At 40.0% G+C, this 20044-nt stretch overlaps 4 protein-coding genes across 6 annotated transcripts; 1 reads left to right on the top strand and 3 right to left on the bottom strand.

The window, feature by feature from the left end:
* Nucleotides 1-992: 992 nt before the first annotated feature.
* On the bottom strand, nucleotides 993-4462 carry LOC102212641 (zinc transporter 2-like). The gene is made up of 8 exons (XM_005736690.2): nucleotides 4443-4462; nucleotides 4337-4407; nucleotides 3987-4133; nucleotides 3211-3364; nucleotides 2915-3113; nucleotides 2671-2776; nucleotides 2464-2598; nucleotides 993-1200 (listed from the first exon to the last, which is right to left on the bottom strand). Exons 1-8 carry the CDS (start codon nucleotides 4460-4462, stop codon nucleotides 1073-1075), a joined length of 960 nt encoding a protein of 319 aa, XP_005736747.2. The 3' UTR covers nucleotides 993-1072.
* Nucleotides 4463-6565: 2103 nt separating this feature from the next.
* Nucleotides 6566-12861, bottom strand: dnajc5gb (DnaJ (Hsp40) homolog, subfamily C, member 5 gamma b). 3 transcript variants are annotated; one of them, XM_005736687.2, is made up of 7 exons: nucleotides 12690-12861; nucleotides 11541-11670; nucleotides 10889-11102; nucleotides 10573-10726; nucleotides 8834-8890; nucleotides 7837-7893; nucleotides 6566-7035 (listed from the first exon to the last, which is right to left on the bottom strand). In XM_005736687.2, exons 2-7 carry the CDS (start codon nucleotides 11651-11653, stop codon nucleotides 6971-6973), a joined length of 660 nt encoding a protein of 219 aa, XP_005736744.1. In that variant the 5' UTR covers nucleotides 11654-11670; nucleotides 12690-12861; the 3' UTR covers nucleotides 6566-6970. The 3 variants fall into 3 exon arrangements, with proteins under 3 accessions (XP_005736744.1, XP_005736745.1, XP_005736746.1); XM_005736688.2 differs by having other exon boundaries at nucleotides 7837-7890; XM_005736689.2 differs by lacking the exon at nucleotides 8834-8890.
* Nucleotides 12862-13960: 1099 nt separating this feature from the next.
* tp53i3 (tumor protein p53 inducible protein 3) lies at nucleotides 13961-17985 on the bottom strand. The gene is made up of 7 exons (XM_005736685.1): nucleotides 17864-17985; nucleotides 16786-16864; nucleotides 16484-16657; nucleotides 16059-16326; nucleotides 15661-15873; nucleotides 14485-14681; nucleotides 13961-14289 (listed from the first exon to the last, which is right to left on the bottom strand). The coding sequence occupies exons 2-7, from the start codon at nucleotides 16837-16839 to the stop codon at nucleotides 14092-14094; spliced, it is 1104 nt and encodes a 367-aa protein (XP_005736742.1). The 5' UTR covers nucleotides 16840-16864; nucleotides 17864-17985; the 3' UTR covers nucleotides 13961-14091.
* LOC102211694 (uncharacterized) lies at nucleotides 17944-20036 on the top strand. The gene is made up of 3 exons (XM_005736686.1): nucleotides 17944-18005; nucleotides 19233-19299; nucleotides 19371-20036. The coding sequence occupies exons 2-3, from the start codon at nucleotides 19267-19269 to the stop codon at nucleotides 19998-20000; spliced, it is 663 nt and encodes a 220-aa protein (XP_005736743.1). The 5' UTR covers nucleotides 17944-18005; nucleotides 19233-19266; the 3' UTR covers nucleotides 20001-20036.
* The last annotated feature ends 8 nt before the right edge of the window (nucleotides 20037-20044 follow it).

The raw sequence follows: 20044 nt of genomic DNA, 5'->3' as shown, positions 1-20044 counted from the left end.
AAGTCCTTATTTGTTTTATTTAGACCTGGTTTAATTCTGGCCGTTGCAAGGCCTGGGTCATGTGGCAGCCAACAACTTCTCCAGAGAGGCTGTCCTGGTGAGGGAGAAGTTCATGGCCCACTTCTCGGTGGAGGGAGCTGTGTCTTGACAACCAAAAGAATAGCCTATTTGAAGTCCCAGTGACTTCCCCACAACGGCTCTTTTAAGAGCCACCCACAAACCTCTAAATAGCGTTCCTGCCTTTTTTTAAATTTTCTTAATAAATGGAGCTTGTCTCCAAAATAAACTAACCTCTCTTTATTCTCTTAAACAATTAGTCTTCACTATGTTCATATATAGTAGTATATTTTTTTATTGGCCAATATTAAAGTTATAATATTTATCATTATTAGTTATTACAGCAGTGGACTTGAACTCTGTGTCAAATACTGAGCTTCAGTAAAGATTCAAGTTGCAGTTATTTGTATTACCTTATATCTTCACTCAAAGACAAGTATCTTTGACAGCGCTTCCTCCACTTCCGTACCATTGATTCATTAATGCTGAATTCTCTGGAAGCTGCTCTATTCCCATGTTGTTGCTGTATATAGTGATGGGCAGATGAAGCTTCATGAAGCACTGAAGCTTTTCATCCAATTGGTTCACCCCAGCGCAAAGCGTCTTGAAGCTTCATTTGCTCTAGTAGGACATCTACTGGACGTAAAAATATTAGTTGGCATGAATTTGAAGAGTGTGGCATTTTGCACACAGCCTGTAAATGTCAACAACAAAAGGAGTGTGTAAAACATGTATATTGTAGTGATGGCAGTATACTGTGCATATTTATAAGCTTTACAAGCTGCATGTCTTCGGACGGTGTGAGGAAGCTGGAGTACCCGGAGGGAACCCACGCAAACACGGGGAGAACATGCTCCACACAGAAAGACCCGAATGGTGGAATTGAACTCAGGACCTTTTTGCTGTGCAGCAACAGTGCTAACCACCGTGCCACCTCAGTCCCAAACATGAAACTGTTAAATGGGAGCACCCAGTGCCTTTACTTTTGCAGTCACCAGTATCTGTTCGGTCAACTTTAAACCTCTACACTGCTGCCCGAAATCCTGCAGCTCTCTACTTGAATTGTGATGCTGGAAAAACCAAACTTGGAGCGCAGGACCCTTGTTGCCTTTCTGAGGATGATCTGCGAATCAGCATCTTCCTCTGGAAAAAAAACAAACAAATAAATACAGACAATGACATGATTTAATCATCAGTGCTCTTCTTCTACAACTTTGTCTCAACTCTTCCTCTTCACTTTATTGTGGATGCTAGAATTTTGCTTGTACTCAGAAGTTCATGGAAGTAAATAAAACTTCATCCCAAAATGACAATATTTTACCTGTTTATCGTGTATGCTGAACTTGTGGGGTTTTTTGTGTTCTATATAAATCAGATTATATTCATAGAGAGTTGGGGAATGGCTGCTGTGATTTCAACATCAGGGAAACCAAACAACCTCTGACGAAGCGGATTGCGCAACACAGAAGAGCTAACTCTGCAGACTATTTACACCTACAGGCCAGTGGACACTCTTTGATGATGAGGATGTACACATCCTGGACGGGGAGGAACGCTGGTTGCAGCGCAGAGTCAAGGAGGCCACTTACGTGAAAAGGGAAAGACCATCTCTGAATCAAGGAGGGGGCCTAAGGGGGCATCTTTCACCATCTTACAATGCTGTAGAATTTGAGAGTTAGATCTTGGGGGTTCTTTAGTTTAGTTTAGTTTTTAGTTTTTTTTAGTTTTCTGGGACCTTCACTGCTAGAAAGAACTAGAATGCTCCAGAAAATTGCCAAAAACCTTTACTTCTATAGAGTTCATCAATGAATTAATCATTTGCTGATGATCATTTAATCACGTGCATCTGATTAGCAGCACCTGGCTGCTTCTATTGAATTAGGAGGGTAATAAGAATAAGGAAGCAATAAGAACTTTCTTTTTCAGTTGACTGGCACCTTACATTACTGCTGTAATAGATCAATATTTGCCAAAGGGTTTTCCATCCTATTTACTTAGAATACAAACACTCTGATCAAACAAAAAAACAAATGTTTACAGGACCAGGATAAAAGGCGCAGGATGGGCGTGTGGTGTTTCATTTCTAATTAAACCTCCATAGTTTTAGCAGGGGCACCACCAAGGGAGGGGCAAGGGGGCAGTGGGCACTCCCAAAAATCTGCAGACAGATTTGCAATAGACTATTATGGATTTCCAAGTCTTATTTGATTTTTATATGTATCTATTTTCAGTGATATCAACTTCAAAAGCAGAAAATAACTAAAAAAAAATTTCTGTTTTTTGCCATATTTTTCAAGTAACTTATATTTGGCAACAGCATAATAAAACTGGAAATGCTGTTTTTTACTGGGCTTTAGCGCAGGTTCTGCTTCCTCTCCACATAACAGTACCGTCTTCGCCTCTTACCTGTGGCAAGGTGCACGGAAAGCAGAGAATGAGTCGTGTTGAGGCTCCACATGTGTAAACTGTGAATGGCGGTGACTCCTCCTACAGACAGCAGCAGCTCTCTCACGGCGCCAAAACTCACGTCCCGAGGAGCGCCTTCAGAAAATACACACGTTAAACTGTCGCTAAAATCTGAACGTCACCACAGGCAGAGGGAAGTGTGTTTACCTTCCAGCAGTATCCTGAAAACATCCTTTATGACAGGAAGCGTTGTCCCAAAAACAAGAAGAGAGAACAGGAAGGTGCAAATTGGATCTGCTACTTTATATTCAGGCTGTGAAGAAGACAGAAATATGATCAGAAACAAATGATGGAGTGATATTGAGTACCTGGAGAGTACAGTGCTCTATCAAGCCCATCCTGATTATTTTTGTTATTGTTATTTTACTGTTATTTTTAATCTTACACTGACCCAGAAGTGGATGATGCTGGCAGCCAGCATGACACCGACACTCTGCACCAGATCTCCCACCACATGAACGAAAGCTGCCTTCACACTTGCATTACCGTGGCCGTTCCTCTGCCCATGCTTGTCCCTCTGGGTCAGGTTGGTGGCAAACCCATGGCTGTGGCCATGTGAGTTGCCAGGCTGATGCAAGATCAGGATCATCCTGGGTAAAACAAAGCATAGACGTCATCACTCATCGCTGCTGACTGCCCCCCTAAACCAAGCAGAAATAATCCATAAAGTAAGCTCGGCACACTCACAGGACATTGACCCCCACAGCACAGCCTGATGTTATGAGCATGATCTCACTGTCAATCTCGTATTCCCCGTCGGAGATCCTCTGCACGGCTGATAAGACGAGCACTACTGTCACGGCCCAGATCGACACGACTGATAGAAACATGGCCAGAATCTCTGCGTGAAACAGTAACAGAGTCAGAAATGGCCCCAAAAACATGAAGGATATGAGTATGTGCAACTCATATGGACTAATGTGCACATAAATTCAATGGGCAGTTTGCTAGTATCGGGTTGGGCGCCCTTTTGGTTTCAGAACTGCCTGAATTCTTCATGGTACAGATTTAACAATGAGCTGAAAGCTTCTGGTCCATATTCACATGATTATGGCACACAGTCCACACCCACCACATCCCTGCTCTACTGGATTGAGATCTATTTACTGTGGAGGACATTTGAGTACAGTGCACTTGCTGTCACGTTCGAGAAACCAGCTTGACATGATGTGAGCTTTGTTTGCTTTCCTGCAGGATGCTGCCATCAAAAGTGACATTTAAATGATGCTCAGTTAAGGGATCCAAAGTGTGCCAAGAAAATATCCCACCATAACATCAGCACCTCCACCAGCCTAAACTGTCGATACAAGGCAGGACAGATTCATTCTTTTGACTTGTTTATTCCAAATTCTGACCCTTCTATGTTGTACTGCTACTTCGGTTAATGAATCTTAACCTGTGTACCTAACAAAGTGGCTGGTGAGTGTATTCTTGAGAGCTACTCGTGAGAAACTTGTTCCTACCAGCTCGATACCATCCAAAAGTCATGGTTCCTGTCTGAGGCCTTGATGCGATCCACAGAGAGAAGATGCTGATTACAATGCTGACAAAATCAGTCAGAAGGTGAGCTGCGTCCGTCATGATGGCCAGACTGCCGGCGGCGTATCCACCTGCAGAGGAAACCGTATGTGTGTTTGGGCAGAGGAAGCCTGAGTGTGTCACTTTAAGATCAAGTTTGTATGGAGCGATTCAAACTCAGCAAGCTTTACATATTTATGCATGACACAGTAAAAAACGAATATAGGTAAACTTCATTTTTTTGGCAGAATCAGAGTTGCTGGCATGGAAATTTGTGACGAGTCTTTTGTCTCACCGATGGCCTCTCCCGTCATGAACACGAGGCTGACGGCACATGCAGTGAAAAGCTTCTTTCTGGCCAAACATCTCGAGTCCCTTTCAGTCACCGACCTCCAATCGGCCTCTTGGCAGAGCCATTCATGCTGCCACAGCCCCTCCACACTGAGGGCGTCTTCACCAAATTCTGAGTCCGAGCACTTTTTCTCTGGACCGCTCACCCTGACACAAGACGGAAGATCTACACTTAGGCTGGCTCAATGTGGAAGTCAACAGTTTTAAAGCCATCTGTGTTGAACTTTGGTGTTTCAGGAGGTCAAATGAAAAATGAAGACGTACCACACAAGAGGCTCCGAATGAGTCTCAATCAAATGTTGCTTCTCTGGATCTGTTGATGACTCCATATCCTCATGTTATTGACAGCTGAGACACTCCCGTATTTAAGGTTGACCTGGAGCTAGAGGGAAGCCTGGCAACTTACCACCTGCTCTAACCCACGCTATCTCTCAGGGGTGGAGCACTGCAGGAGCCAATGGCAGGTTACTGCGCCAACTCCAGTGAAATTATAAGACAACCGCATGACATTGTCTGAATTATTCAACTTTATTTCATGCTTTAGAAGAAACTCAAATTTACACCAACAGTTGGAAATCTGTCAAAGTGGACAGAACAAACTCAGCATGGAAATGTTTAGATAATGACATAAAATACACTTCTGTAAAATTATTCAAAAACTGCATTCAGGCACTTTTGCGTCAAGTATAATCATTGGCATACAAAAGTATACAAGCAGGCTTTTAAATACACCGCAGTCAAGGATCGTCAGAAAATCAGCATCCATATTATTATTATTATTATTATATCCAGATTTGTATAAAATGAAATCAAAATGAAGCACAATCTCAACATTTTTACCCCGAGAGAAAATAGAAAAATATCATTTAAACAAAAGAATCTTTACCTTAATACTCAATTTGTAATAAATCCTCTAATCATAAATATACATCTCTGACTTTACAAGACAATCACGACATACACAAAAAAGTCAAAATGGCAATAAATCAGAAAGCTGCGATCTTATTTTCTAAAGAAACAAACGATGGTTTTAGTGTCAAGTGTAGAAAAATTCACACAACTCTATTCACCTCCCTGCATATTTTTTTACTTATGTGCAATGACAAAAATGACCAACTGTACCTCTTCTGAAACACTGGCTCACTTTCCAGGAGTTAAAACAGATTATTGTCACTGTGCCTGTGTGTATAATTAAGTAAGCTTGAGCAGGAGCCAAAGGGACTTAAGCATAAAGGTTGAAAACATCACAAGTGGAAACATCAATCAACATGTCCAAAACATGTCTTTTGTTTAATCTTTGCACAAACAGAATAAACAGTGGTCCACTGGTCCAGCCGGTTCTTTGCTTCAGGTAGTGAGGGAGGAGGCGGCTTGGAAAAAGGTGTGCTCCCCCAGCTGGTCGGCGAGTGGTTCCTGGGGCTTGCTGGTTGTTGTTAGGTGAAATCACACACAAAGAGGGCGCTACAGCAGAAGCCTCCGTGTGATTTCTTTGGTTTCTACACATTGCTGCACTCGCCCTAAAGGGGTGTGCCAAATGTAACTCAATGGTGCGTTTAGACTAATTTCTAAACGTACCATTGAAGTAAATCCAATCTTTTTGTGTTAATTAAAAGCAGGTATATAAATCTGGTTTTACAATTATGGCATTTATAGGAAGACTCAAATCATTTTGGGGGGTATTTGATCCATTTACAATCTATCCTTAGTAGATTTCAAGTGGACAAACACAAATGTGATCAACAGTCTTCATCCAACTCTCAGAATTAGGCGATTTTGTAATTCCTTAAAATCTCTGCAAGCATCACAAGACTAAACTTCAAAGAGTCATTTACAAGCTGGCAACTGAATGTGTCACATAAGGCAGCGCTAAAATTTTAAAACTAAACCTTTGTTTGATAAATCTGTGTGTGATCTGTGGCCACATCAGTAAACCGTTTAACATAGAGTCTGTGCGTTTTGTTATTTTTTGTATTTATTTATTTTTTTTAAACTGCGAGGCAAAGTTAAGTCAAAATTTCAAGTCACCATCTCAAAATTTCCACTTGCCGGCTCACACGTCTGATTAGGTGAAACTTTAAGTGAGACTCGACTTGAGATCCTGAGTCATTGAGTCGAAATTTTGAGATCTGACACCAAAATTCTGATTTACGCTTGGCTTTTTTTTTTTTTTCCCCCCCCTTTCCAGTGCTGGAAGCAAGCTTCCACAGAAACCCCTGAATCGGCATATTAAAAATAAAAATCTGAAAATTTCTGAATCTTGGGCCAAAACGTGCTCTGATCATGGCAGCTTCAGAATATTCCAAACATTCAATATGAATGTGTGAGTTTAAAGTGCGCAGGAAAAAAATAATTATCCCCGAGCTCAGAGGCTTTGATCTGCATGGCTTTGTTATTAGTCTCCGCCCCAAATTCAGAAATTTAACATTTTAAAAGAATAAATACAAGACTGGATCAAAGAAAAAGCACATTTTTAAAAAATAACTATGGCACAATCAAATAAATTGCAGTTTGACTCATGTAAACAAACAAATCTCTGAGATGAAAACATTTTCTGCACTTCAGTGTTTGATACAGTCGTTCATTCTCCAGGTCCTGAGCCCCCCTTGGCTGCGTGAGTCTGAATCACAATCGGTGTGTTCTCCCCTGCAGAAGGTAACGAGAACAGGTGATGAACAGGTGTGTGGTGTGGGAGTGTTCTTAAATCAGACAACAAGCTGTCAAAACCACTTACGTCTCACAGAAAATGAAACATGAAGGAAAGTACGTCTTGTCATTTAAAAATAAATACATAAATAATATTACTGCCTGGGTTCACTGCCTTAGTTTAGCATGTTAGCGCACAAAAGCAAGGTATTTGACCAGATGATGGCCCCAGAAAACAAGTTAAGTGAACACTATCGGTACCAAATTTCATGTCACTCCATATTTGTACAAATCTTTCAGCCAAAACTCCAGAACTATAAATCTGTACGAATTATTATGTGTCAAGATCAATCTGTGCAATCTGCTCGTACATGCAAAAGGAGACTTTGATGACTCTGTTCTGTGTCCTTTTTTTTTTTTAATATAATGTGGGAAATGGACAACACTTACAGTCTAAATTTCTATAACCATTATTAAATAAAACCCAAAGAGCTTAAAAAGAAAACCGCTACTATTACAGTTTGAGCCATGATCTTTTATAGCAGGGAATAAACCATATAAATAGTATAACGCCATAAAAACAAAACAAACATCCTTCCAAAATCCTTTAAGATAGAAACACTGAAAAACACTTAATGAAGCTTTTCTCATTAACAACAACAACAACAACAACAACAACAGAAAACATAAGCAGCACAAAAACCTTTAAATCAATTCTTTGCTGCAAGATCTAGCAGCAAGTGAAGCAGCGCAGGAAGCTAGGAACAGGTGAATGTATTTGGAGGAGGAATAACACCTTACCTGAATGCATAGCGGCATTGCTAGAGTTCGGCTGAATAACTATTACGGGATGGTCTGCTGTAAAACAAAATTCAACACTGGGTAAATCAACACGGCTTCTTAACAACATCTCCTCGCTTGCTTTTGTCTCGGCTTGAAATGTACAAAGACGAGAGAATACAGAGATCAAGATCAGCGCAGAAGTTAAAGGATTAGCATGACATTCTATTAGGCAACAGCACCAGCGAATTTAATAACTGCCACTCTACATGCAAGTCTCGTGTATTAGAATAACAGTAATCTGACCTTCAGCACGTCTTAAAATGACCTATGACATGTGTCATTATTTAACAGAAATAAGCCAGAATGCAGAAGCAGTGTTTAAAGTATAGGAACAAACTTACAGCTTCGATTGCAATTAACAGCGTAACAAGCATTCAGGGGTTGGGGGGGGGGGGTGTCAAAGGATCAGTTACAGAGATCAAGATCAGGGCAGAATTTAAAGGATTAGAGTGACATTTTGTTAGGCAACAGAATCAGCATTAATGAATTTCATTAATACGACTCTACATGCGGGTTTCTTCAGAGTAAAACAAAAACGATCTCCCCTTTAGCACGTCTGAAAATTAGACTGGGGGGGGCTATTGGGTTTGCAAAATCACATCTGAACAAACCACAAAACATCTGGAACAATGTCCACTAGACAGATGAGACCAAAGTGGAGACATCTGTCCACAATCCGCAGGACCACGTTTGGAGAAAAACCAAACACAGTACATCATCAAAAAGTCCTCGGTATGTGATAAGGGACATATATCACTTTAAAAAAAACAAAACAAAAAAACAAAAAAGCTTTGGATTTCCCATGCGTCCGTCACATTAAGGATTTAATACATGGACAAAAGAAATCTTCCACAGTGAATCACTGCTGTAAAATCTAGCAGGCGAGTCAAGCAGCGCAGAGCAGCAGGAAGCTGACAACAGGTGAACGTTACCTGAAGACGGAATAACACCTTACCTGAATGGCTAGCAGCATCGCTAGAGTTCGGCTGAATAACTATTACGGGATGGTCTGCTGTAAAACAAAATTTAACACACAGCTTCTTAACGACATCTCTTCACCTGCTTTTGTCTCAGCTTGAAATGTAAAAAGACGACAGAGTTTAGAGGTGAAGTATCACCAGTTACACGGATCAAGATCAGGGCAAGATGTAATGGATTAGAGTGACATTTCATTAATTTCCACTCGACGCGCAGGTTTCATGAGGATAAAAAGTAAAAAATATTTTGCCATTTAGCACGTCTTAAAATTAGATGGGGGTGGGGGGGATATTAAGGCTATTTCGATAAAAATGTAAAGTCCATCATTCTGCAATGAGAAAGATTATTCACAAGTGGAAAGCATTCAAGACAGCTGCCAATCTTCCTAGCAAACTTACCCAGAGATCAGAAAAACGAAAAAAAAACTCCAAGAGCTGTATCTGAGATTCTTCAGGCTACAGTTGTCATGTTAAATGTTAAAGTTCGAGAGAAAACAATTAAAAACAGACCAAACAAGTATGGCTTGTTTAATAAAGAAAAAAATATTAAAAGTGACAGTATGGTTTAGGTTTGGAAAGTTGCATCTGAACAAAACCTTGAAGGGGTGATGATCTAAGCTCGTTTTGCAGCCATTGAGTCAAACATGAACTCCTTTGTATAGCAAATTATTCTAGAGTCAACTGTTAGGCCATGTGTCTGACAGCTAAAAGTTTGGCCCAAATTAGGTAATGAAATTGGACAATGATCGCAAGCACAGCAGCAAATACACACCAGCTAAAAAAAAGAAAAGAAAAAAAAGAGAAAAAGTGCTGCAGAGGCCCAGTAAAAGTTCAGACCACAACCCAGTTAACATGCTCAGAGCTGTGCTTTGGTAAATACCCCCACACACCCCACTGAAAAGAAACAAATCAACGAGTTGCAATGGGACACCCAACGTCACGATTAAAATGCTGCGGTGGGACCTTAAGAGAGCTGTGCATAAACAAATGCCTCCACTTCAATGAACCAAAGCAACGTTATAAAGAAGAGTGGGCCAAAGTCCCTGCATCCCTGTGAAACACTGATGAAGTCATCCATCCATCCGTGGTTCTTCAAGCTACTGAGTCATGGGGTGTACTTCGTTTACCCACACACTGCTTCTGCATTTTAGCTTAGTGTATATTAAAGAAACAATGGCAGTGTAATATGTTATCAGCTGTTGTTCATCTGAGATGTTTACGTCATTTTTATAGACTATCATTTTCTAAACATGCCCTGTACTGAATGAAGATGTACCCCCCTTCTTGGCAAAGTTAACTTCCTGCTGGATTTACTGCACATGCACAGTTAAGATCAAGATTACTGGCAGGGTTACAACTGCTCAGCATAAAGTAACACCCGTGTTATCAGTACAGCAAAACTGGGCAGTAAACACTTCAAGAGGCTGTCGACTGTATCTAAGAGAATCCAGTTAACGCCTTCCTGTGCAGACTTTCCACAGGAAAACACATAATTAACTATATCTGTGAAAAAAAGGCAGATTAAGCTGTGAAAACTAATATTTCCATATCATTAATCCTAGATTTCTAGAGGAAACATTTTCATCTTAAAAATGCTGATAATCAGAAACTGGACACTACACCATTTGGGTTTCCAACTCCAGCTCTTTGTTTCTATGCAAGCTGCTGCCTTGCTCAACTGTATACATTCTTAAGTGAATATAAAACAGTTCCTCACCTGCATCTTGTTCTCTAATCTGAGCCTCCAGGTCCTCAGGGTCCATGTAGACGAAATTGTCCTCTTCATCTTGTGGTTTGCACTTTCCGCAGCAGCAACAGCAGCAGAGGCAACAGCAGCAGCAGGTGAAAATAGTGCAGCACACAAACAGGGTCTAAAAGAAAACCAATGTGAGTATTAGGAGAGTTTTTGGACACTTTGCGGCATGCTCTGGTCACATTTTGGCGTTTACATTTCTGCATAATTCACCTACTACCAGAACAAACAACTTCATGTTCTGTTTTCACCTTTAAAACTACATCCCCTTGCCTCTCACCTTGAACCAGCACTTGGACATGAGAAAGTAATATTTGACTCCCTCCTCCCCAAACTGCTCGGCCACCGAGAGGCCCATGGATCCATATTGGTCGTAGATACCACGCTTGTCCGGATCAGTGAGGATGGAGTGGGCATTATTGATCTCCTTGAACTTCTCAGCTGCTTCGGGGTTGTCTGGGTTCTTATCAGGGTGATACCTTAATGCCATTTTCCTGGTCAAAAGAGAAATTAAAACATATACAAACAAGTGAGGGTTTAAAAAAGTCGGTGCTTTTCTTTGAAATTTTGCTGCGACGTTTCAAAGCGGCAGAAAGAAATGAGGCAGGTCAAATCTTCTTGCGTTTCACGCATGCACAGTACTGGAACGTAAGCGTTTTCGGCCGTTTCAATGTGGATGCACAACTCTGTGAAAATTACTAAATATGCTAGAAGAGACACGGAGCGTTTTCAAACGAAAATGCAGTTTTCAAATCTATCCGGTCTAGTGTGGATGTAGCCTAAGATTTCACTAATGTCGCCATAAATCTCTGAAACAATGATGTTACTCTCACTAGTTAATTGTGCTATTGTAAGAACAGCACAATTAACAAGCGAGAGTAACATTTTATTTATTAGTTCTTGTAGCTCAGAACTGAAAGAGATAGTCACACCTGTAGGCTCTTTTCAATTCGTCAGGAGACGCTCCCTTCTCCACTCCCAGCAACTTGTACAAACTCTCTCCTGCTGTTGACATTTTCCTCTGTGGTCTGTTTGGATCCTCCATGTTTCAGGATGTGTTTTCTGTGACATAAAAAATGTAAACAATTCCACCCTTTTCTGACAGGCACAATGCAGACAGATCAGGAAAGTAACTTCAAGGGCTCAAAAGTTTAGTTGAAATAAAGAAGTTTGAGGGGAAAAAAGAACATATCTGGAAGTTCTGATGGACAGCACGCTCACCAAGGACATCATTCAGTATATCATTAATCTGCATTGAAGTAGGCGCATTACTTGCACACATTTGTACAATTAACCTAATTTAGCCTAACCTGCACGTCTTTGGACTGTGGGTGAAAGCTGGGGTTCTCTGGGATAATCCTACATGCAAATCCCACATACAGTCATATATCCAAATAAAGCTCAAAACAGAAAGTAGGATCAAGTTTAAATACAAAAGTTCCTCATACCAGCAGTTAGGTAAAGTGCTTTAACACGTGTAATTACACTGGTTTACAACTCTTGTTTATTGCTAATAAACCTAAATAGGCCTATTTGCTGGGGATGTTTGTTTTCCTTAAAAGGACATCATACTCCTTCACATTTACCTTTTCACTTAAAAAGGTCAGCCAGTCTCTTTCAAGAACAACAAATGCATTTCAGCACTCCTTAACTTACATGTTGTAGAGCTGTTATGTTATAGTTGTGGCAAATTCTGCTACCCTACTGGCTAAATTTGTCTTGAATTTGACATTTGTAACGTCAATAAAACTTGTTACCTTGATAAATAAAGGACATAGGCGGCACTTTACCCAAACACTGACTGCAGCTTCTAACTTGTGACAGAAATGTTACTTCTGGTTCAAAATAGCTTGATATTCATGAGAGATGTTTGACCGATTATAAGTCAACAATTCATTCACATGAATCAGCTTTTAACACGACTGGCTGCATAACTACAGCTCACTCATAAAAACATTAGTTTAGCTCTTACATTCAACTTGTTTTGCTTTATTTCACGTGAACACCTGCGGGTTCAGACTGCTAGCTGACGCAGATACGTTTAGCAGGGCGGCTTGAGGAACATCCTCACTCTTACTTACCAGATAAATAAAGATATTCTCCGTTTTCCGTCGAATCATAGAGTCCGAATGTTGTCCGTTGACTAATTTAATATTTATTCATTAAAATAACTCAGTTACACGACCTTTTTATGTTAACTTTGCCTCCTCGAGACCTGGAGGGAAGTTGTGAAAGGAGCCGCAACACAGAAGCCGGAAGTTTGAGAACATTTTTTTTTTCAATTTAAAGAACTTTATTTAAACAAGTACACAACCAATCAGCATCGTCTAGAGTCGTCTCTAAATCCTTTCCGATTTTTTTTTAAATTTATTAATATAAGATTCAGCTCACATAAAATTTGAAGACCTTGACAGTTATTATAGTTTGCTATTTTCTATTTATTTTTATTTATTTATTTATTATTTATTCGATTTTTTTCTTTCCAATACAGTTTCAAATGACGTTTTATTCTTATAATTATAGCGAGGTAGAGAAGTGTGTGAGGGTGGTGCACGGAATGTATGATAACACTGAGGTAGTAGTGATAGATGTGTTGAAAGTGGGCGTGGGATTGCATCAAGAAACATCTCACCCCTTCTAGTTTGGATCTGTGATCTGATGAGGTCAGCCAGGAATCTTCATGGAGTATATAATGTTTGCAAACAACATTGTGATCTTTAGTGAAAGTAGGGAGCAGATGAAGAAGAGTTAAGAAAGGTGGCGATATGCCCTGGAGAGACGAGGATTAAAAAGGAGAAAAAGTGGAAGACCACAGAGGAGGTACGTGGATGTACTGTGGGAGGATGTGCAGAGGGTTGGTGTGGCAGATGAGACTAGATAGGGTGAGATGAAGGGAGATGATCTGCTGTGGTGACCTCTGAGGATTATTATCAGGGGCGAAATTTAGGAAAATCAAAACAGGTATTGTTACAGTACAAATGTCAGCTGACTCACAATCATGTAGACAGACATCCCAAGTCTCAATAAGCAAATGCAACAAAATTTAATCAGGCAGGCTGTGATAAAAAAAAAAAAAGTATCTAGACTGCCAAAGATTAAAACTTATAACATTTACTATCTATGTATTTCTAGTTTTGTGAGTTAGTTTTCCTTTTTTTCCAAATTAGCTTTTTAGTTAACTATTGTAAACATTGATCATGCATTGAAATGCACATTTCTGTCATTTCTATGCTGCTAGTAGAAAATTGTGAGTAATACCACCACAGGAGAAAACTCACCTCAATGAATAGAGGATAGAAAAAGAACAGTAACCCGGGCCGTAATCGTAACAATACTAGAACAGAAAATGAAAAACAGTGATTTGGTCTATTTTATTAGTAAATTATGAATATTCCTAACAAAAGAAAAGTTTTACAATGACAGTGGGTTTCAGTATTTTGGGAAATTTCAAAGCCAGTGCGTTTCTATTACAGTATGAATTCATCACTGTGTTTGCTCAATCTGTGGAATCACATTGATGACAATCTTCCCCATGTTTCTGTTAGCTTCCATGTGCTTATGAGCCTCTGCAATGTCATCCAGGCTAAATGTGCTGTCAATCACTGGCCTCAGGGTGGCAGGCTGGTCTGAGAAATATGGCAACACCCTGCCTGTAAAAGCTTTCACCAGGTCAGCTTTGTACTGTGAAAGGAAAATGCAAAGAACATATCAGGTCCAGTTGCAAACATATATATTACAAGAGATGTCTGAAAAGTAACCCAAGCAAGTTGCCTCATTTTGGCAAACCAGACCCAGGAGAGGAAAGCGACACTGACATGAGTCAGCGCAGAGATGAAGAAACACAGCTGTTGTGTCACTTCTGTTTTCAATTCTTACCTGCAGGCTGCGAGAGCGGAGGAGACTAGTGAGCAAGTGGCCTCGCTTGGACAGCAGTTTGCCCAGCAGATCTCCCTCTACCGCCCTCCCTCCCATGGTGCCGTACAGCACCCACCTGCCATCGATGGCCAAAGAGCTCACATTTGACTCCCAGTTGCGCCCACCAATGCAATCAAGGATCACATTTGCTCCCTTGCCTGTGAAATTAGAGATTTTACAATTACAGGTAACTGCCCTTCTCCAATACAATCACGTTCTTGATTCAAAATAGCTCCAAACCAGAGATGCTAATCTTATTTTACATCATGGCCCACCACAGCCCACTTTGACTCCATGTTTAGTGTGAAAGTTTAGGAGTAAACTAATGCTGTGGTCTATACTGAATAAAGCCTTTAACTCAGTTTATTTGCATATCATATCCTCTTATGCAGATTTATTATTTCGGTGACCTTTTCCACCCATTGTATTCAAATATATTCAAAATTCTTTCAGTGTTTTGTGGTGTAGGTTAGCTAGGCTAAACAAGACCAATGAAGACTACATTTCTGCAGTGGAGAGTGAAAATACAGGAACTATTCTATCCTTCCGCTGTTTTTAATGCTACTTTACTACATTAGTGCAGTATGAATGACCATGTGGGAGGTTTGTATCAGTAGGAAAAGTTGTAAATGTAATGAAAATACACCGAGAACTCCAATCTTTATGCCCTCCTTTGCATTTTCCAGTGGGCCTGATTGGACTCTTTGGCAGGTCGATTCTCCCCCCCGGTCTTATGCTTGACCCCTGTTCTAAACAAATACACTGTGACAGACTGAATAAAAAATTTTTTTTAACTAAAATGACAAAACAACTAAATTTTCTTTTATCCTTGAAAATGAAATCATGTGTTTTGACTTGGTTCTTAAGTATTGACGGAGGATTTTTTTTGGAGTTGGTTACCAAAGCTCTTTGATGTGCATTTATTAGAAAGCTACAGAAGAGCTATGTAGAATTAAGCTCTGATTGCTACAGTGGTTGGAAACATTTAACTCTAATATAATGCCTGTGAAACAAAGACAAAACATTTGATAGCAATCTGAAGTATGCAAAAACAATGCTATCATTAGGAATTATCAGCAGAGACACTGCACCGTCGCCTGCAGCAAAATTAAATGCATGTTGATTTCCATAATTCACCTCCAGTGAAGTCATGCACTCCCTGTGCAAAGCTCTCCTCTTTGTAGTTGAATCCAACTACAGCGCCCAGTTTCTCAGCCAGCTTCAATTTTTCTGGGCTCCCGGCAGTGACAACCGGCACACCCCGAAACAGACGAACAAGCTGAACGGCCGCTGTTCCGACTCCGCTGCCTCCAGCGTGAACCAGCACCACCTCACCCTCTTTCACCTGAGCTGGAGCAGAGAAGACCGATGGCAAGTATAGAATTTGAACCAAATCTGACGTTGGCCTCTTGTTAATTAAAAAAAAGTCAAATAGAAATAAATGTGACTCATTTAATAACTCAGTTGTCTAATCTTTATCCAAAAAACATATGAATATGAAGAAAAACAAAGAGACACAGAAATGTTTGTTATACCAACAAAATCCAGCAGTTGGAAAGCAGTGAGCCAGGCCTCTGGGATTGCAGCAGCCTGACACATTGTGAGATTAGAGGGAACGGGCATGAGAAGCTCCTCGGGCACAGAAACATATTCTGCATATCCTCCTCCACAGAGCAAAGCCATGACGCGGTCATCTGGTTTCCATTGCTTTTTCACCCCTGGACCCAGGGTGTGGATAGTACCAGCTACCTCCAGGCCTATGATGTCACTCTCACCAGCAGGAGGAGGGTACAGGCCTCGTCTCTGTGGAAAACACAAGATAATTATTTTTAGGCCTGTGTTATGCAAATTTAGATATAATTCAGAATACAGTGAGTCACAGAAGACTGAAAGCAGGCTATGAGATTTACGGGAGATAATAGCACTGTGTTGTGCTCTTTTGGCTACAATAATAATCTACCTGTAACAGGTCTGCTCTGTTGAGGGCAGCTGCATGAACTTTAATCAGGACTTCTCCTGCTTTGGGATTAGGTCTGGGAACAGACTGCAGCAGCAAATTCTCCGGTCCTCCGGGTACATCAACACACACTGCCCGCATCATCTTGGCAACACTAACGTAATGCTTGGACCACACCTTGAAAACAAAAGTAGAGTAGGCCTACATTTTTCTTTCTGACCTGCAAGTAGTGCAACAAGAAAAACTGCAGCATCTAAAACTGAAGCAACTTTATGTAGGCTTTAATTTAGTGCTTAAACACTCACCGTGTGGCACGTATTTCTGAGTAAAAATCTTCCAGGTTGCAGGATTGGATGCATTAGATAACCTCTGCAGGGGCAATTGCTATTTGAGTGGAAAACAAAAGAGGAAATTAAGCTGTTAAAGCACAAGCTGTTACAGAACATAAAGTATGTCATAATTTCTAATAATAACAACAAAGCAGAATTTTTTTAAAATGAGTGTTATTTGTTGATATCTGCATTTCCATAGATTTGTTTAGGTGTTCCATATTTAAAACAGCAATGTGCTTCAGCTCCTGTCTGGTGTAAAACCTTAAGAGTAAATTAATGTTGTGGTTTATACTAAATAAAGCCTCCAACTTGGTTTATTTGCATATAATATATTTTGCGGATTGATTATCTCAGTGATCTTCTCCACCCAGTGTGTCCAAATGTACTAAAAAATGCCTCAGTGTTTAGTGGTTTAGGTTATCTGGCTATGGATTGTTGCCGTTAATTGTTTTAAATAATATCCAAGCATAAACCTCTGTGAGATCAAAATTAACTGTTCGTATTTGGTAACAACCAACTCATCTGCAGTTATTTATGCCAAAGTCAGCACCTGAAGTAGAAGAAACAGTTTGACTCTCCGGTTAACACAGTTTTACATCTCTAAACAATTACATGGGACCAAAACCGTTTAAACCGCAAAGTTTGAAAATGCTGAATACAAGCCAGGAACTCAAGGGGTTGAAGACATATCAGAACTATTTAGCAGAACAAAGGGAAAAAACATGGAGAAGAGACCTTGAAAAAGCGGAAAAGAGAAACCCCTTATTGTAAACGTATGCGTTTTTCTGCTTTTACATTATACTGTAATCTCCCCTTTCCGTAATGCGCATGCGCAACATTCTCTCGCGCTTTAGACGGCTGTATTTTACATTATGTCCGAATCATTATCTGTTTCATTAAATAATGTAAATCGACAAACCTGATTGATTACGCTGTTTGACCTGAGCGACTAAAACCAGCGAAGCAGCAGTGAAGATAAGCAGCTGAAAACGAGCGAACAGCTCTCCTGCAAATGTAAATGAAGCCAAATCACTGCAGAGAATAAACTTACCAAGCAGCGATGTCAACAGCTGATCAACTTTGGAGTAAGTGTGTGACATTTTGGGAAGTTTCGTTGTGCCATCTTCAAGCCTGGTTTTCAGTTTTGGCGCAGGAGGGCCAAACTCCAGAGGGGCTGGCTTTGCTTGTTAAAGGTATACTGCAATTTTACACCATTTTTTGTAAATATGATCAGGACACTTCGTATTGTTTTCATTTATATAATAACTTAATATATGCAGTTAATATTTTATGGGGAACAGAGACAAATAAAAGTAAACTGAGAAATCTAGAGTCATGTTTTTGTAATATTTATTCAACTTTTTCGTTTTCTGCCTGCTGTAGCACAGCGATTTTCTCGTAAGCATAGTTTGTTCATGTTAATGTGGATCTGATGATATAAATGAGTCTACTAAAAAGTAGATTGAAAACACCCACAAGAAGATGACAAATCCCAAATCAATCAATCAAAGGAAAAAAAAAACCCTCTAAAGACTCAGAGTTTACTGTGAAATAAGATGATAAAAAACTTAAAGTAATGGTAAAAAAAAATGTTTTTGCTTAAAATGGCTGAAGGAGTTAATAGATGATCAAAATATTAGGAAAAACCAATCAATAAATATAGAAAGCTAGTGGAGATCATGACCAATATATATTTATTTTATGGCTCAACCCAGAGTACTCCTAGTGTCAGTCCCAAGCCCAGTTAAATAGTGAGGGTTTCACCGGGAAGCGAATTCAGCATTAAATCTTTGCCAAATGAAAAACTGGCAGGGGGGTTAGTGGATACATCCGGCCGAAGATAACATTGAGCTGCCAGGCAGGAGGGTCAGAGGAAGACCAGGTAAGATTCACAGATATAGTGAAAGAGGAGATGAGAAAGAAGGTTGGAGAAGGATGACACGTTTGCAGATCCAATGGCTAAAGTAACAACTGAAGACTTGTGTCAAAGCAAATCTTTCTCAGTCAGAATAGCGAGGATTCATGAGCTCAGTGTTTCTAAAACCACCACATCTTTAATTACCAATATTTATATAAAAGCAACAGTTTAGGATATTCGAATAACAGTCTCTGATTGTATTTATTTGCACAGCATTTACAGTAAAACAAATGGTTACTCATAATGTAATTTTCTCCCAAAATGTACATTTACAATTCATTTTTTTATCATAACCCCAAATAGTGAATTATATGAAGCAGGAGGGCGAAAACTGCACAAAATCGAAGTATTTTTCACAGTCACAGTGTAACGTGCAAGAAGCCCTGCTACTGTGCTGAAACTGAATCTCTAAGGAATGCGCTGATGAACAATTACTGCACACTTGCAAATCACTAACAAAACCTCCATTAGACATGCTTTACAATAGGCTATTATATTACAGATGGTGAGACTGCCATGAGACCAAACACACCTGTATGACTGCGCTCAGAGTAGTGCACAAAAATCAGGTAATAAAACTGATATTTTTGGTTTTAATCTAAAAAACAAAAAAGCTCAGAAAATGCTTTCCTCCCCCTAGTTCTTGGACATAATGGATCACATCTACAGAAGACCTGAACTACAAAGAGTGTTAAGAGTGCTAAACCAAAAGGAGGACCGAGATCTGCAACGTAAGCTAATCATGTTGGATAAACAGCACCGATACACCCAGAAAATGCTTCAACAGCGAAGGGACAAACTGATAAATGAAGCAAGACGGATGGTGATGGTACAAGTCTGTGAACCAAAAGCTACAGTCAGCATCGCTATGAAAGAAATCGCCGAGTATGAAAGAAATGCAGACGCAAACTTCTCCAGGGCGATATACACATCTGCTGGACGATTGCATCCTAGCAAATCCAGCTATGAAGGATCTAAACTCGTGGAACAGGGTCGATCCATATCAGCACCACCACCATCGACTAAATCTACAAGTTCTGTGAGACACAAAGGGAAAGTCCAGAGCAACTTGTCACTTATGCAGATGAAACAGATTGCAACGATTGACTCAATATCAGAAAAAGAGCTGGCCAGGCAACAGCAGAAAGCCCAAGAGGAAATGGAAAGGCTGAGACTGCTTCAGAGAGAAATGTTACACAAGAAGGTGATGGAATTTATAGAGAAGCTGAAAGATAAAAAAGACGTGGAGGTTGTTACGAAACTTTCGTAGAGGAATTTGAAAGTTTGGGCACTTTTACTTTTACACAACTCAAT

This window comes from Pundamilia nyererei, unplaced genomic scaffold, assembly GCF_000239375.1.
Source record: "Pundamilia nyererei isolate P.nyererei 1_Seehausen unplaced genomic scaffold, PunNye1.0 scaffold00070, whole genome shotgun sequence".
NCBI classification, from domain to species: Eukaryota; Metazoa; Chordata; class Actinopteri; order Cichliformes; family Cichlidae; genus Pundamilia; species Pundamilia nyererei.
This window is presented reverse-complemented; position numbering and strand designations above follow the sequence as displayed.

What these genes read in the sequence shown, in the direction of transcription:
- LOC102212641 (XM_005736690.2), bottom strand. Translation starts at nt 4,462, where the DNA reads ATGAATGGCTCTGCCAAGAG. An exon ending in TTTTGGATGGTATCGAGCTG is followed by an intron (nt 3,365 to 3,986) that starts GTAGGAACAAGT and finishes TGTTTCACGCAG; the next exon opens with AGATTCTGGCCATGTTTCTA. An exon ending in CCAGCATCATCCACTTCTGG is followed by an intron (nt 2,777 to 2,914) that starts GTCAGTGTAAGA and finishes TCTTCTTCACAG; the next exon opens with CCTGAATATAAAGTAGCAGA.
- dnajc5gb (XM_005736687.2), bottom strand. Translation starts at nt 11,653, where the DNA reads ATGGAGGATCCAAACAGACCACAGAGGAAAATGTCAACAGCAGGAGAG. An exon ending in GAATTGAAAAGAGCCTACAG is followed by an intron (nt 11,103 to 11,540) that starts GTGTGACTATCT and finishes TCTTTTGACCAG; the next exon opens with GAAAATGGCATTAAGGTATC. An exon ending in CAATGCCGCTATGCATTCAG is followed by an intron (nt 7,036 to 7,836) that starts GTAAGGTGTTAT and finishes TACCTTCTGCAG; the next exon opens with GGGAGAACACACCGATTGTG.
- tp53i3 (XM_005736685.1), bottom strand. Translation starts at nt 16,839, where the DNA reads ATGCATCCAATCCTGCAACCTGGAAGATTTTTACTCAGAAATACGTGC. An exon ending in ACAGAGCAGACCTGTTACAG is followed by an intron (nt 16,327 to 16,483) that starts GTAGATTATTAT and finishes TGTTTTCCACAG; the next exon opens with AGACGAGGCCTGTACCCTCC. An exon ending in TCCGCTCTCGCAGCCTGCAG is followed by an intron (nt 14,290 to 14,484) that starts GTAAGAATTGAA and finishes TTCCTTTCACAG; the next exon opens with TACAAAGCTGACCTGGTGAA.
- LOC102211694 (XM_005736686.1), top strand. Translation starts at nt 19,267, where the DNA reads ATGACTGCGCTCAGAGTAGTGCACAAAAATCAG. An exon ending in GAGTAGTGCACAAAAATCAG is followed by an intron (nt 19,300 to 19,370) that starts GTAATAAAACTG and finishes TCCTCCCCCTAG; the next exon opens with TTCTTGGACATAATGGATCA.